Consider the following 16,560-nt stretch of genomic DNA (forward strand, 5'->3'; position numbering starts at 1 on the left):
CTGCTGCAGTGGTCCAGGTGAGCCATGATGGAGCATGTACCTATGTTGTTCCCTGGGTGGATCCCAGTTCTCTTGAATAACATGTATGACTTGCTCTGTTGAGGTATCTATGGAGGCTTCATCACAAATCATGAGTCATTAAATCTTTAGCCATTTGTGATTGATTCAACCTCGAACCCCTCTCCCCTCCCTGAGGTGTGGGGGCAGGGAAAGGGGGAAAGTGGGAATGAAAATTCCCACCCCCTAATGAGGCACTTGGTTCCCCTGGCAGCCAATCCCCATTCTTGGCTTAGGTTGGGGCTTTATAAAAGTCACCTCCCTCACATGATAAAAACGTCCCTTTTTGCTCTCATCTCTTAGAAAATTCCAACAGTTTTAGGAGCTCTGTGCCAGAAATAGGATGAAGATGAAATTAATATTTTTATGTAAGTCACAATATCAATATTCAGTCAATAGTCCATTTTTCCAGTCCCCATGAGTTAGTCAATGTAAACACACTGGTGTGTTTTCTTCCACGCCTTTCTCCATGACAGCATGATTCCTTCACATTTTCTTTTTTAATGGTGGAAACTTGCAACAACACCCCAAGTACCGAGAATAGTATTATAAAACCTATGGACCCATTGTGAAGGAATTATGCAGGGGCAGAACTCGTCATTACTGCAGTGACTGTAGAGCCTGGGATTTGAAGCCAGGATTCTTGCCGAATCTTCTTCCTCACTGCATCCTCACCTTCATTCTCCACCCCCCCCCCCATCACTGCTCTCCTTGTGCTGGCAAATGTAGAATTTGTGGCATCCAGTTCCCAGCATCGGTGGTGGGAGTGGTCTTTTCACTAAAGAAGCCCCTTTCCCCACAGTGATGTTGAACGTCTGTGTCTTCAAACAGTCTGGCCTTATGTTTAAATCAATTCATATTATAATTAAACCAACTACAGTGGATTCTGTTATTTGCAACTAAAACCTTAACCAGTAGGTTTCATGGAAATGGTGGTCCTTCTCACTATTCTGCAGAGCAGCGGGCACCTCCCCATTTCCTGCCCTCAGACTGGGCCCTACCAGGTATAGGAAGCCAACCCCTTATGGTGGCATCTACCTCTTAATGGCCACCCCAGTACACACAAAAAACTGGGTGACAGACACCTCAACATGAACGCTTTTGTCCTTTACTTCTTGGGCCAGGTCAAACTTTGGGGCAGGTTATTTTCTTGGATTCTCAGAAGGAGAAAGGAAGGCTCATGAGGCTCAAGGAACCCCCTTCCCTGTTGTCATGTGCGGGGAGGGGCTTCCTACTCCAGCTCAAGAAGATCAAGCTCACGTTTAGTGGGCACTGGCCGTCTGTCAGGCTCTGTGCTTGTCATATTCCCCAAATTATATTCTTCCCCCTCCTTTCCACTTTTGTAACCATAAGTTTGTTTTCTATGTTGGTGAGTCCATTTCTTTTTTGGTCTTTTGTTGGTTTGTTTTGTTTCTCTGTTTGGCCACACCGTGCGGCATGTGGGATCTTAGTTCCCTGACCAGGGATCGAACATAAGTCCCCTGCCGTGGAAGCAGAGAGTCTTAAAAACTGGATGGCTACGGAAATCCTGTGAGTTCATTTCTATTTTCACACCACATTTCTTAAGCCAGTCCTCTGTTGATGGGCACTTGCATTGTTTACATGTCTTGGCTATTGTAAACAGGGCTTCTGTGAACATTGAGGTGCATGTATATTTTCAAATTAAAGTTTTCATTTTTCCAGATATATACGCAGGAGAGGAATTGCTGGATCATATAGTAGTTCTTTTTTTAGTTTTTTTTTTTCCCTAGCATTATTTCTTTTATTTATTTATTTATTTTTAATTTATTTATTTTATCTATTCATTTTTGGCTGCGTTGGGTCTTCGTTGCTGTGCAAGGGCTTTCTCTAGTTGCGGTGAGCGGGGATTACTCTTCGTTGCGGTGCGTGGGCTTCTCATGGCAGTGGCTTCTCTTGCTGTGGAGCACAGGCTCTAGGCGTGTGGGCTTCAGTAGTTGTGGCACGTGGGCTCAATAGTTGTGACTCACGGCCTCTAGAGCGCAGGCTCAGTAGTTGTGGCGCACAGGCTTAGTTGCTTTGCAGCATGTGGGATCTTCACAGAACAGGGCTCGAACCCGTATCCCCTGCATTGACAGGCAGATTCCTAACCACTGCGCCACCAGGGAAGCCCTCTTTTTAGTTTTTCTAAGGAACCTCCATACTGTTTTCCATGGGGGCTGCACCAGTTTACATTCACACCAGAGTGTACGAAGCTTCCCTTTTTCCACACTCTCTCCTGCATTTATTATTTGTAGACTTCTCAATGATAGCCATTTTGACTGCTGTGATGTGATACGTCACTGTGGTTTTGATTTCCATTACTCCAATAATTAACAATGTTGACATCTTTTCATGTGCCTGAGGCCATCTGCATGTCTTCTTTGTAGAAATGTCTGTTTAGGTCTTCTGACCATTTTTTGATTGGATTTTTTGTTTTTTCAGTATTGAGTTGCATGAGTTGTTTGTATACTTTGGATATTGACCTCCTGTGCGTCGCATTTTTTGCAAATATTTTCTCCCATTATGTAGGTTGCATTTTTGTTTTGTCGATGGCTTCCTTTGCTGTGCAAGAGCTTTTAAGTTTGATGAGGTTCCATTTATTTATTTTTGTTTTTATTTCTTTTGGCATGGGAGACTGAGCCATAAAAATATTGCTGCGATTTATGTCCAAGAATGTTTTGCCTATGTTCTCTTCTAGTTTTATGGTGCCATGTCTTATATTTAGGTCTTTAATCCATTTTGAGTTTATTTTTGTATACAGTGTGAGGATGTGTTCTAATTTAATCGATTTACTTGTAGCTGTCAGCTTTCCCAACATCATTTGCTTAAGAGACTGCCTTTTCTCCATTGTGTATTCTTGGACTGAACGAATTGGGTTTATTACTCACTGCAGCAATGGACAATGAATTATATGGCATCTCATTAAGAGGATGTTTGAGGGACTTACAGGATGTGGGTTTCCATGAGGTTATTTGCAGGAGAGTTTCAGGAAGCTGGCTTTGCTCAGGATGGTTGCTGTCAGGAAGTGGGGCAGTTCTATGATCAGGTGTCTTCATATTATTCCGAAGTGAACTTTCAGCTGAGAACTGAGGAGGTACAACCAACAGACTTTGCTATGAGATTTCTCACAGGGGGTTGAGAAAAAGGTAGAATGAAGGACAACACTCAGCCTTCTGGGGGAAGGTAGGGGAAGCAAGTCTTTAGAAGGAAGGACAATAAATTCAGTTAGGTCAGTGTTGAGTCCATGGTGCTTGGAGAGCACATAGGCAAAGATGTTGAGTAGACGTTGATTCATTCATTCACTTGTTCATGAAATGCTTATTAGGGGTAAAATATGTGATGACTGAAACCTTTGATCAGACTCCATGGCTTCAAACTCTGGCTCTGCCAATTTACTAGGTGTGTGGCCTAATCAATTTGCTAGTGTTTTACATCTGTGAGCGCAGATAAATTTTGAACGGTATCCACAGAGATCGAATCATCCTTCCATTTACAAAGGAGGAACCTGAGGTTCAGAGAAGGTGGGGATTGCTAGTACCTCAGAGGGTGAAAGTAACAACGTGAATTCCCTGTCCTGATGTGCTGGTAATAGTCACTGAGTCGACGAGAATGTCTAAGTAACTCTGAGAGAGGTAGAATTAATAATGTAAAACACCCATTACCACTATTGACAACCTATTATGTACCAAGCCCTGCACATACATCTTCATCTCTAAACATCACAACAACCTTAATAGGTTTTTCTTCCATTTTAAAGTCATTCAAGCTGAAACTCAGAGGTTTCATCCCTTCTCCAAGGTCACATAACCAATATTGGCAGGTGCTGGGATTCAAACTCAACACCCTCTGTCTCCTATGATTTTCCTTGAAAGAGGTTTAAAAGCTGTGCCTTCAAAAGCCCCGACGATTCACCAGAGGAGACTCAAAGTTCTTGAAATAGGAAATTCTGCTTTTCATCATTTTTTTTTGCTGAGACCAAGTGGAAACAAATTTTGGTAATGAATTTTGTTCGCATTTATGCCTTGAGAGCCTTACCTGTGAGTTAGAGGAGGATGATGGCTGAGAAAAGGCCACTGGAGAGAAAAATGCAGAACTTGGTGGTGACCCTGGTAAAGGCAGCAGATCTCGCTGGTTATGAGCAACAGAAACTGACTCTGGCTATTGGAAGCAGAGAAGGAATTTGTGACAACAGTGTGGGGATGTAGTGGGCATCCATCCTCCCTTCCTGATTGTACCCTTAAGTGAGATCCTTTTGGACTCTTCTGTTGGCACCCATAGCACTAATTGATTTAGTTCAGCTCACGGACTGAGGGGAGTGCTAAAATATCTCAGCTTGGAAAGGATGGTAAGCAAGGAAGAACTAAGGTCTTCCCAGGTCGCCTCTGAATGACCTCCATTTTTAGGTCTTTTGGGATTCATTGATCAAGATTAAATTCCAGGGAGAGCATCTGATTGGCCACTCTTGGTCTGGAGGTAGGGCAGGCACTTTGATTGACAGGCGGCCCAATCCCACCAGTCCTGGGTGGAGGAAGAGTCGTTCCTCAAGCAGAATCAGGCCACTGTATCAGCAAAAGGACAAAGAGAAGCTAGGAGACAAAGCAACAAAAGAGCCCATATACTCAGAGAGAGAAGTTTCCTTGGAGAGAAGGGAGTTTGAATGGGTTCAACAGTCCAAGAGGAGAAAGCTCCATTGTATGGTGAAAGGCATCCTGTTTGTTCCTGGGAATTTCTCAGATCTTCAATGTCACTTGTTTACAGTTACCTTAGAGTAGGCATGTCTGCAGCTCACTCATGTAACCTTCCATTTTAACTTTCTCTTCTTCCCTTTCTTGATAAACATGATTTTATTCTCATGAAGTCACATCCACAATCTTTGATGCATCACGTATGTTAATATCAGATAGATTTGCCTGTGTGTTGTTTATGTGTTTGTCTATTTATACCATTGAAATTAGCGGGGCCACATGACTAACATTTTTTGGCAAGTTCTTCCTTGTGATTTTCAGCTGTTTTTCATCCAGCAAGTCACTTTCCCTTAGAGGAACTTCAGTTTCTTCATCTGTAAAATAGGAATAATAATACTTACTTCATAAGATTGTTAAATAAGAACAAGCTACCTTTTACTTACTGTGAGCCCACCCCACAGGTCACAATTTTAAATTCCTTCCAGATCAGTTGAGTGTTGAGGATGGAGGTATTTGGAGTGGGGCTGGGGGCACAATAAGGCGTGGTGGGGATTATGGAAACTGGGGGGACCGCCCCCCTCATGGGAAGAGAGCAGCTCGACTTAGCTTAGCTCATGGCTTTCAAAGTGTGGTCCCTTGAGCAGCCCCGTCAGCAGCCCCGGAAGCTGGTTAGATGCAGATACTTAGGTCCCACCCCTGTCCTAGTGATCAAGACTCTGGGAGTGGGATCTCAAGCGTGTGTTTGAACGACTGGCTAAGTGATTCTGATGCTCACTCAATTTTGAGACTCACTGCTCTTGTTAAATTGCAGGACTGTGCAGCCAGATCGTTTACTTTTCCCAACAATACTAGAAATTTACTTTTTTAAGCAATCCCCCACTGTTCAATCTTGGCAAATGTTTCAAATTGTAAATTGCACTGTATGGGCTGACATTACTTATATTCTAGCCAGATTTGGACCTGTGGTTTATGCTTTTCCTTTTAATCCTTAAAATAATCCTTAAAAAAACAGTATTCATGAGACCACTTTTAAGGAGGAAGATTATGTGGTTCCAAAAAGTGAGGTGCTGTGATATCACGTAGCCAGAAAGTGGCCACTCATGACGTGGATATGAATGTACCTCTCACAGGGCACAGCGTCACAAAAAGATAAACATCTTCTGCCTGCCCCGGGTGCATTCCATCCATTTCAAGAAGAGGCCTTAGATAGCATGGAATCCAAGATTCTCATTTTTTCAGAGGGAAAAACCGAGGATTAGAAACAGAGATATGACCTGTGTTCCCACAGTGTTGGGGTCATTGGTCTTTATCCAGAATACAACCCTTGTGATGTTCCCGCCTTGTGATTTCTCTGAAGATGCCCCCAGGGGCCGGGAAGGTTTGAAACTAGAGACTCAGTCACTCATGTGCAGGGAGGTGAAAGGTGGAGGGAGGACAGGCCCATCAGGGGGCTTCTGGGTCTAGGGGCCTCTAATCTGGACCAGAGGGAGGAGGACACTGGGAGAGAAAGACAGACAGACGAGAGGGGAGGGGGAGAAAAGAGGAGTCTCTGCCGTTAGGGGGGGTCTCTGCTGCTCCCTGGTCTCAGATGGACAGACTGAGGCAGGAAGAGGGCAGGACCAGAGGGCCTCCTGAGCTAGAATCCCAGTTGTGCCATCTGCTGGTTGTGGGTCCTGAGCAAGTTGCTTTACCTCTCTGAGCCTCTGCTTTCTCGCTGGCTAAATGGGATGAGAATCCCAGATGTTGTAGGGTCGACATGAAGCTAAATGAAATCATACATGTGAAATGTCTCAGGAGAGAGTAGACCCTCCACACACAGTGGCTTGTTTTGTGAGTACCCCGCTCCCAATGCCCTTCTGTCCGGGGGCAGCTCGGTATTGAGAGCTCCTGCCCTTCTCAAGGGAAAGGGTGACTTTGTGCCAGGAAGGCAGCCCCTCCCGTCCCCTGCAGCTCATCACCCAGCTCTGTGCCCGTTTGACATGTGGCTGGGCTTGCTCCTGGGGCTTCTGGGCATTGAGCCAACTCCCTTCTCCTTGACCCTGGAAGTGGAGCACAGGGTGTGTGTGTGTGTGTGTGTGTGTGTGTGTGTGTGTGTGTGTTAATGGAAGATTGCTTGAATATGTGTGGATGAGTGAGGGGGGGTGGGGTTTGGTGCTGCATGTTCGTAACTGGGAGTGAATATGTGGGAGGGAGTGAAGAGACTGGGGGTGTGTAACCCCTCACACATGCACTATAGTTTACAGCTTACAACGCAGCAGAGTGCATGGTGCACAGACTCTGAAGCCAGATCCCTGGGTTCAGATACTCTCTCTACACTCTATGTCTTTCGGCAAATTATTTCCTGTTACCTCAGGTTCCTCCTCTGTAACATGAGGAAATGTCAAAAATTCCTCACCACCTCTTTTAAGATTTTTGAGGATTAGATGAGTTAATATATGTCAAGTAGTTAGGATAATGTCTGACACATAGAAGAAGCTAAGTTTTATCTGCTGTAATAACATTATTATTATTATTATTATTACAAAGGACTTTGACTTCTCAGGGAGAAGAATATATGTCTATTGCCTCCACTTCTTCCACAGAAACGCATGATGTTGGCAGCGTTGACCTCATGTGACACTTGAAAACACAGGGCTCTGGGAGATTTAAGTCTTCCGGGCACAAAGTTAGGAAAAGGCAGAACTGGTACCCAAACTGAGGTCCTATGGTTCCAAAACCACTGAGGGAGAGAGCAGGAGGAGGGAGGCTCTTGCAGGCAATCTTCCAAGGTCCCCTGAGGTCCACTCAGGCAGGCAGCTTTCCTGTTTCTGAAACCAGGTGAGGGGAAATGGGAGGTCATGCTGTGAAGATGTGTTCAGCTCCCTGCTTCCCCTCTTCCCACACCCCTTACTCCTTTTTCTACTGAGAAAACAGGGTTGTTGCCCCAAGAGGGCTTCTGCCTGGGCCAGTGCCAGGTAAACAGCAAGTGTCCATCCAGTTGAGAAGCTGTGGCAGTGGTTGCAGGAAGGTGTCCTGTGTCACACCTGTCTTCTGAGTTAGGTAGTGGTAGGGGTGGGGGTGAAGCGCATAATTCCCAGCTGTAATGAAACCTGCAGGAGTTGAAAAGGAGGACCTGAGCTAACACACTGTTGTTCACTTATCCATCCTTTGATTTGCTCTCATTCACTCATCATGTGCCGTGCACTGCTCTAGGTGCTGGGATGATCCCTGAGTCAACATATTGGACAAAATTCCACCTGTGGAATCACAATCTTTGTTTCCATGAGACCCACAGGCATAGTTAAATCTGAGAAGTGCTGTTACTGGGCATTTGGCCCCAGCAGACAGAAGCAGGAAGCCTGGTTAAGTGGGGAGATTACGCAATAAACAGGACTGACCCCAGCTCCTCCCCTTCCTCACTCCCCTCCTCATTGCCTGATCCCACCCCTCAGCTGGGTTATGAAAAGCTCTGTCAGCCCCCAGGTTTCCTCAGAAACCCTCCTGCAAGGCCACGAACATGAGACGGCTCTGCCTCTCCGTCGCCCTTCTCGTCCTCCTGGGCACCCTGGTGGCCTGCACCCCGGGGGGTAAACACAAGAGCCATGCCAGAGGTAAGTCCCGGCTCACCTCACCTCTGCAGGCTGGGGGGGATGAGGCGAGTCCACGGAGGGGGCTGGGGAGCAGGGGTGGGGTGGGTGCTGACAGCCCTCTCTGGATTTCTCCTGGGAAGTTGGGCAGTTTTAACTCCAGGGATATTTCATGGCTCTCAATAGGAAAAAAAATTAAAATTCAAATTAAAAAATATATATCCCGCCTACCTCTACCAGATCAGGGATCCCATCTCTGAGACTCTCTATTCCTGGTCAGTGCTGTGTCCCTGAACTTCACTGTAGTGAGATCAATATTTGATCCTTGTCCTGGTTCCTGGAACAGACCTCCTGAAACTCCTGGAATTCACTGTTTTTTTTTAATGGTAATGAGGTGAGTAAAGGAAGGCCACGGAGAGACCTGCAGGATGGGGCTGGTCTCCAAAAAAACCCAATCATGTGTTTAGAGGTTACAACTTTCAACAGCCCGCATCCCAGCCTCTGGGGAGACGGGAGGGTATTGAGATGGAGATCAATCACCAATGGCCGATGATTCAATCAATATACCTATATATTGAAACCTCAATAAAAATCCATAAATCTTAGGGTTCAGAGAGCTTTCGGGGTGGTGAACAGATGGAGGTGCTGTGAGGGTGGCGTGCTCCCCTAGGGCACGGGGCCTCCGCACACCTCTCCTCCCCCTTTGCCCTGCGCATCTCCTCCATTTCGCTGTCCCTGAGCTTTATCCTTTATAATAACCTGGGAACAGTAAGTAAAGGGTTTTCCTGAGTTCTGTCTCCACTTCTATTGGTTAGTGAACATGGAGGTGGGGTCATGGAACCTCCGATTTTTAGCCAGTCGGTCACAAGCATGAGTGACTCCGGATCACGTGGCTGGCATTTGTAGTGAGGACAGTCTTGAGCTCTCAACCTGTGGGATCTGCACTAATTCCATGGATTTAGTGTCAGAAGTAAATTGCCTTCTGGGATGCCCAGTGGGAGTTTAGGGAATTGTTTGGTGTCGGTAGAGACACCACATATTTGGTGTCAGGGAAAAACCAGACTCCGTCTTCCCTGTGATTTGGGGGCTCCAGTGAGGCTTGGGGACAGGGCAATAATGAAAGTTGGGCACTGCAGCCAGAAACTCTTACCAGTTACCTGTAATTTCAGAATTCCTGGCAGAATCAGGTAGTTTATCTAATGGGTTGTGACATGATATATCTTGTCCTGACCCTGTCACCCACATGCCGTGTGTCCTGGGGCAAGTCATCTGCAGTTTCCTCACTTGAAAATGGGAACCATGTTACATGGGGTTTTGAACAGCTTACCAGTTATGAATTTAAAGAGTTTAAACACATTTCATGGCCAATTTTGTCCATTTTCCACCAAGATGTGTTAAATTGAAAAAATTTCTCTACCTACCTCTTTCAGGAAAGAAAAAATATTTAGGTGTCAAATAATTATTCCTCTAGGATTAAAATTAATCAGAAAGACATGGGACCACTGAGCAGAGCAACTGCAGGGAAAGCAAGAAACACAACGCTTGTGTGAGTTGGCTCCTAGGACCAAGGCTGATACAATCTTAGTAAAGTCTCAAGGCCCTTTCCCTTGTCCTCTTTTGACTATTATTTTATTACCCTCTCAGGATATAGAATGTTAGAGGTAGATTGATAATTATGTAGACCTGCCCCATCATCAAGTAGACTTTGCACTAACAGGAATTCCATTATATCCACTCTATTCAGTGACTGTGTGCTTGGCATGAGCATGAAATGGAAGATTCGTTCCCTGGCCATATATGTATTAAATCCCTACAGGCTCGGTTTTTGGTGTGGGGAAAGAGCTGTAGACAGAATACGGAAAAATACCTTGCCTTCAAGGAGCGAGACCGACAATAGCAAAAGGGGGAATACTCTGCTAGGTTATGAGTTTTTGAAGGTAGAGAGTGATGGGGATAAAGGAGGCTGTGGTCTTTCTGTAGACTGATCAGCGAACCCCTCTGTGATAAGGGGGCGTTGGAGCAGAGGCTGCAGAAAGAACACGCCTGGTGTGAATGAGCAGCAGCAATTACCAGGGTGGCTGGAGCTGAGTGGGTGGGAGGGGAGGAGAGGGGAAGGGATGAGGCCAAAGAGGCCATGGGGACAGGTCCTGACCAGCCTTGTAGGATGAGAATCGGAATTTGACTGTGAGAGAGATGGGGAGTCACTGAGGGACTGGTCATGGGAGCAATGGGATAGGATGCCTGTGGCTGCAGTGCGGAGAGTGGCCTCTAGGGGGCGAAGGGCAGAGACAGAGGCCCAGGGAGCAGGCTGCTGCAGTGGTCCAGGTGAGCAATGATGGAACGTGTACCTATGTTGTTCCCTGGGTCGATGCCAGTCCTTTTGAATAACATGAATCTCTTCCTCTGTTGAAGTTTCTATGGAGGCTTCCTTATCTAGTCATGATGCATTAAGTCATTAGCCATTGGTGATTGCTCAACCTCCAGCTCCTCTCCAATCCCTGAGGTTGGGGGGCGGGCTGATCTGTGGATGGAAGGGCATGAGGGAGGGTAGGAATGGAAGTTGCAACCTTCCTGTCAGGCAGTGGTTTCCCCTGGCAACCAGAACCCATTCTGGGGTTACTAGGGTCTTCCCAAAAGTTACCTACTTCACATAACAAAAGACACTTTTATTGCTCTCAGCACTTAAGAAATACCAAGGTTTGTAAGAACTCTGTGCCAGGAAAATGACAAAGAACATATATATATATAATATATATATTATATATATATAATATATATATAATATATATTATATATATATTATATATATATATATTGCTTATTATAAGTCACAGTATGAATATAGGGTCAATATTCAATTTATAGAGTCCCTGTGAGGTAACAAAAGTGAACACACTGGTATGTTTTCTTCATGCCTTTCTCCATTACAGCCTGATTCCTTCACACTTTTTTATTAATGGTGGAAACTTTTTACCATACACATAAGTGCAGAGGATAGTATTATAAAACCCAGGTACCAGCTCCAATAATTACTGACATATGACGAATATTTTTTGCCTTGTCTGCCGTTTTTTATTCTTTTTTGGTAGAGTTTTTTGAAGCTAATCAAAGGCATCATACCAATTAATCTTAAAATACTTCATGATGGAGATATAAATTTGTGCATGATTACCATACCATGTCACACCTAGGAACATTAATAATAATATTCCAGAAAGCAGGTTGTCAAATGGCCTTTTCAATTTGACCAGCCCCCAGAACCCTAACATTCTCTATCGCAGACAAACTGGTGGTTTCAGTTGTTGACCTTGTAGACCGAGCTGCGACGACGGCCCTCCTAACTCACCCATAGCCCCTCCCATCCCAGCAGGTTCTCAGCCTGCCTTCTGCCTGGAGCCTCAGTATGCGGGTCCCTGCAAGGCCCAGAAGGTCAGGTACTTCTACAACGCCAAGTCCGGGCACTGCGAGACCTTTATGTACGGCGGCTGCCGTGGGAATAAGAACAACTTCCTGACGGCAGAGGACTGCATGAAGACCTGCGGTGGTCATGTCGGGACCCTCGAGTAAGAAAGGGGACAGGACAGGGTGGGAGGGGAAGGGCTGAGAAAAAGAGGTGGAGCTCAGGGGGCCCCACACCATTCACACCTGCACAGTGCCTTTCCTCCTCGCTGCCACCCAGGAGAAGTGGCTGCAGTGTCTTGTGAAACCACACACTGAGCACATCCTCCACGGGCCAGCTTGGCAGAAGGTCACCCTAGAAGCCCCGTCATGAGAATCTGAGCCTCCTCACATGCTCCCCTTTTCTCAGATGGGAACACTGAATCAGCCGCCCTACAGAGCAGGTCTGCAGAGCTCCTGAGCTCCCCACCTAGGCTTGGAAACTCACTTCCTTCTTTTTGGTCATTCTGGTCCTGGGTGGACTGTGGTTGCATATTTCTGGGAAAGTCTAGGATCTGTCAAGGTCAGCGGTGTCCAAGTGTGGTGCTTGAGAGATGTCAATCAGCAAGTTCCTTTCTTTTTGCAGAGGACCTGCGAACTGTACCACCCCGAAACTCTGAAGTCCAAGGAGGACGCACACAGGGCTGGGCTGCGGCTGCTTCTGAAACAGCTTGATCTCCTCTGAGTCCTTCTCAACCCCACCCTCCTCAGCAGAACCCTGCCTCTCTCCTTCCCCCCATGGGTCTACATGCCTTAGTTCTGTCTCATCCAGTGGATTTTAAGCACCATGAGAGCAAGTCTTCCCTTTATCCCTAGCGCTTAGCACAGGTCCTGGCACAAAGGAGACCGTCCATAAATATTTGAGGAAGGAAGGAATGAATGCAGGAGCACATTCCTCATGTCAGGGTTCTTATCTTAACCCTCATCTTCACTGCATCCTTACCTTCATCCCCCTCCACCATCACTGCTCTCCTTGTGGGCGGCCAAGGTGGAAGTTCTGGCATCCAGTTCTCAGCACCAGTGGTGGCAGCGGTCTTTTCAATAAAGAAGCCCCTTTCCCTCGCAGTGATGTTGCACATTTTCCTTTCTATGGCTTCAAACTGTCTGGCTTATATTTCAATAAATTCATATTCAAATTAAACTAACTGGAGTGGATTCTGTGGTTTGCCCCTAAGAACCTTCACCGCTAGGGTCCACGGAGATGCTGGTCCTTCTCACTATTCTGCAGAGCAGTGGGCACCTCCCCTTTTCCTGTCCTCAGACTGGGCCCTGCCAGGTATAGGAAGCACACCCATTACAGCACCATCTACCTCTGAATGGCCACCCCAAGCTACACAAAAACCCAAATGAGAGACACCTCAACATGAAAGCCTTCTTTCTTCACTTCTTGGACCAGGTCAAATCTGGGTGCAGGTTGTTCTCCTGGACTCTCAGAAGAACAAAGAAAGGAGCATGAGACTCAGTTGTCCATTTGCAGTAGGAACCCCCTTGCCTGAGGTCACATGTGCGGAGGGGGCTTCTTACTTCAGTTAAGAAGGGCAACTACCCTTTTAGTGCGCCAGGCTCTGTGTTAGCATTTTGCCTGCATTCTTCTATTAATCATCCTAAGAATCCTTCAAGGGAGGAAATGGTGACACGGAGATGTCACTTAGCTACTGTATGAGTTTTGTAACAAAACAGGTCCCAGCTCTCCCAAGTAGAGCGACTTTGGCAATGTTTTCACGCTCCTGCCTCTGGGAAGGAGGCACCTTTGGAGAACCGAGAGTATCTGTTTCACTGCAGATGAGGAAATTTAGGCATGGGGACCACAACAAGCATAGTATTTAAATAAAGAAGAACACAGATGGTGCTGGTTCTGTTACTCACCTCCTTGTAGTCTTGGGCAAATTTCCCAACATCTCTGAGCTTTACTTTCTGTAATTATAAAATAAGGATAATGCTTGTACTTTTTAACTATTCTAGCCAGAGACGACTAAAAACACTCCCTTTCCTAGTTGAACTAGTTGGGTTTATTACTCACTGCAGCAAGGAATAGGAATCACCTTGGAAAACAATATGATGTCTCATTAAGAGAATGTTAGATAGAACTTATAGGATGTGGGCTTGTGTTAGGTGATTTGGTTGGTGGGGGGGGGGGGTGTTTCAGGAAGCTGGCTCTGCTCCGGATGGATGCTCTCAGGAAGTGGGGCAGCTCTTTGAATGGGTATCTTAACTCTAAGAAGGGAAGACTAGATAGAGGTTAGAGCTGTACTTGTTAAAGAAGTAGCAGTCACTCAATACAGGGGGATGCTTGGATATTTTGGTGGTTTGTATAATTTACCTCCTTTTTTCTGTGTTCAAACATCATTACCGAATGTCCTATTTTTGTCTTGATCCATCATGCACACAGAATGACATTATCTGATGTTGAAGGTTTCTGAAATGTTTCTGTTGAGTAGGAGAACATAAGGTGCACTGTGATGTCAGGTCAGGTCTTGCAACTCAGAGGCTGCTTTTCTCTTTTTGTATCAATCTCATAAAGTTGTGATGACAATTAAAAAGATATGATATTTGTTAAATGCTTTGTACAAGTATTGGCAGAGTAACCTTTTAGTGAATGTATGATCAGATAACAGTAAGAGTACTACTCTAAATATATGTTATTTAATAATTATTAATTTATAACAGTGAGTGGGAAAATGACTTGGTATTCATGAAAAGAGATTGGCTTCAGTAACTCACTATGTTGCTGTGTGATCTTGGGCAAGTCACTTCACCTCTCTGAGCCACAGATTCTTTCTTTGTAAAAGAGGATGATGGTATCTGCCTTAAGAAATCTCCGGGTTTGGGTACTTTGAGGACCATGTTGATTAGGCTGCTAAAGTTCTCTGCACACCACTTACCAAAGCAAATTGTCTAGAAGCACATAGAGGTTTCATTTCCTTGGTTCCTGACTGCTTTTTAAATGTGCTGTCCACTGTAGTAAAGGAACAAATGGCATTGATTGTTGAAGTGTCCCCTTCTAGAAGTCCACCCTCATGAAGTTCCCCCACTGCCAGAGGAGAGTCACAGTCTCTCTTCCAAATAGGTCTCCTTCTTCGTCAGAGGTAACCAAAAACCCTCTTGCTTCAGTGATTGACCTTACCCCGGTTCTGCCCTTTTCCCACCCCACCTGGCCTTTATTTTACCCCCTGATCAAAGGAGCTAAGTGTTAACTGTCATACAGCTCACTATTGTTCTTAGTACAAGGACTGACTGTGCAGGGAGAAGGAATATGTCTCTTGCCTCCACTGCTTCCTCAGCAACCTCACGACGTGGGCAGCACGGATCTCATGTGGCACCTGATGACACGGGGCTCTTGGAGATTTCTGGCCCCAGATCACAAAGTTAGGAAAAGGGAGATGTGAGATGCAAACTTAGGTCCTCCGATCTCAAAACCACTGGTGGAGAGACCAGAATGGGAAGAGGAATGTTGCAGGCGATCTTCCAAGTTCCCCTGAGATCCACTCCAGCCCCTGAGAGCCATTCAGGCAGGCAGCTCTCTTGTTGGTGAAACCAGGTGAGGGTCAGTGAATGGTCATGCTGTGGAGACGTGTTCAGCTCCTTGCTTCCCCTCTGCCCACGCCCCTTAAATTTTTTCTACCCAGAAAATCAGGGTTTGTCCTCCAGATGGAGATAGTCTTCACCCAGCTCACCATTCTCCTGGACCAGTGCCAGGTAAAGAGCTTGTGTCCATAGAGTTGAGATGCTGCTTCAAGGGATGCAGGAAGCGGCCCTGTGTTACACCTGTCTTCTGAGGTAGGTGGGGGCGGAAGGGAGTGAAGGGCATTGATCCGCTGATGTGATGACACCTGCAGGAGGCTGAAAATGAGGACCTGAGCTAACACACTGCTGTTCATTTCTGTCCTTTGATTTGCTCTCATCCACCCACTGACCGGCCATCACGTGCCAGGCACTGCTCTAGGTGCTGGGACGCTCCGTGAGGAACAAATCAGACAAATATTCCACCTGTGGAATCACAGTCTGTGTTTCGACAAGACCCACAGGCAAGTTTGAGAAGCGCTGTTACTGGGCATTTGGCCCCAGCAGGCAGAAGCAGGAAGCCTGGTCATGTGGGGAGATTTCTAGGAACAGCACTGACCCCACATCATCTCCTCCTCACTTCCCACCTTATTGCCTGTTCCCACGCCTCAGGTGGGGTGTCAGAAGCTGTGTTAGCCCCCAGCTTTCCTCAGAAGCCCTCCTCCAAGGCCACGCTGATGAACCAGCTCTGCCTCTCTGCAGCCCTTCTCGTCCTCCTGGGCACCCTGGTGGCTGGCACCCCAGGGGCTGAAACCAGCAAACAGGCTCAGGGTAAGTCCCGGCTCACCTCACCTCTACAGGCTGGGGCAGGGTTGGGGGGAATGAGGCGAGTCCATGGAAGGGCGGGGAGCAGGGGTGGGGTGGGTGCTGGCAGCCCTCTCTGGATTTCTCCTGGGAAGTTGGGCAGTTTTAACTACAGGGACATTTCATGACTCTCAAAAGGAATCATTATGTTTCAGCTTTTAATAAAAGTAACCCACTGAACCGTACCAGACCAGGGACCCCATCTCTGAGACCCTCTGTTCCTGGTCACCGCCTTGTCCCTGAGCCTCACTTTAATGTGAAGAAAACATCCATATTTGATCCTTGTCCTGGTTCCTAAAACAGACCTCCTGAAACTCTTGGAATTTACTGATTTCGTAGGTCACGAGAGGAGTCAAGGATGGGACCCTAGATAGCTTCTGGATGGGACTGGACTCCGGAAGATCCCACCTGCTGATTAGAGGGTTAGAACCTTCACCCCCAGCCCCTCT

At 46.4% G+C, this 16,560-nt stretch overlaps 1 protein-coding gene across 2 annotated transcripts; it reads left to right on the plus strand.

Annotated features, from left to right (window-relative positions):
• Positions 1 to 4,882: 4,882 nt before the first annotated feature.
• SPINT3 (serine peptidase inhibitor, Kunitz type 3) lies at positions 4,883 to 16,100 on the plus strand. 2 transcript variants are annotated; one of them, XM_082430413.1, is made up of 3 exons: positions 4,883 to 8,332; positions 11,676 to 11,871; positions 12,333 to 16,100. In XM_082430413.1, the coding sequence occupies exons 1-3, from the start codon at positions 8,239 to 8,241 to the stop codon at positions 12,364 to 12,366; spliced, it is 324 nt and encodes a 107-aa protein (XP_082286539.1). In that variant the 5' UTR covers positions 4,883 to 8,238; the 3' UTR covers positions 12,367 to 16,100. The 2 variants fall into 2 exon arrangements, with proteins under 2 accessions (XP_082286539.1, XP_082286540.1); XM_082430414.1 differs by having other exon boundaries at positions 11,679 to 11,871.
• The last annotated feature ends 460 nt before the right edge of the window (positions 16,101 to 16,560 follow it).

Source organism: Balaenoptera physalus, assembly GCF_965194825.1.
Source record: "Balaenoptera physalus genome assembly, chromosome: 16".
Classification (NCBI taxonomy): domain Eukaryota; kingdom Metazoa; phylum Chordata; class Mammalia; order Artiodactyla; family Balaenopteridae; genus Balaenoptera; species Balaenoptera physalus.

Coding starts and splice junctions, on each gene's coding strand:
- SPINT3 (XM_082430413.1), top strand. CDS start 8,239: ATGAGACGGCTCTGCCTCTCCGTCGCCCTTCTCGTCCTCCTGGGCACC. Junction 8,333..11,675: donor ACACAAGAGCCATGCCAGAG/GTAAGTCCCGGC, acceptor CTCCCATCCCAG/CAGGTTCTCAGCCTGCCTTC. Junction 11,872..12,332: donor GGTCATGTCGGGACCCTCGA/GTAAGAAAGGGG, acceptor TTCTTTTTGCAG/AGGACCTGCGAACTGTACCA.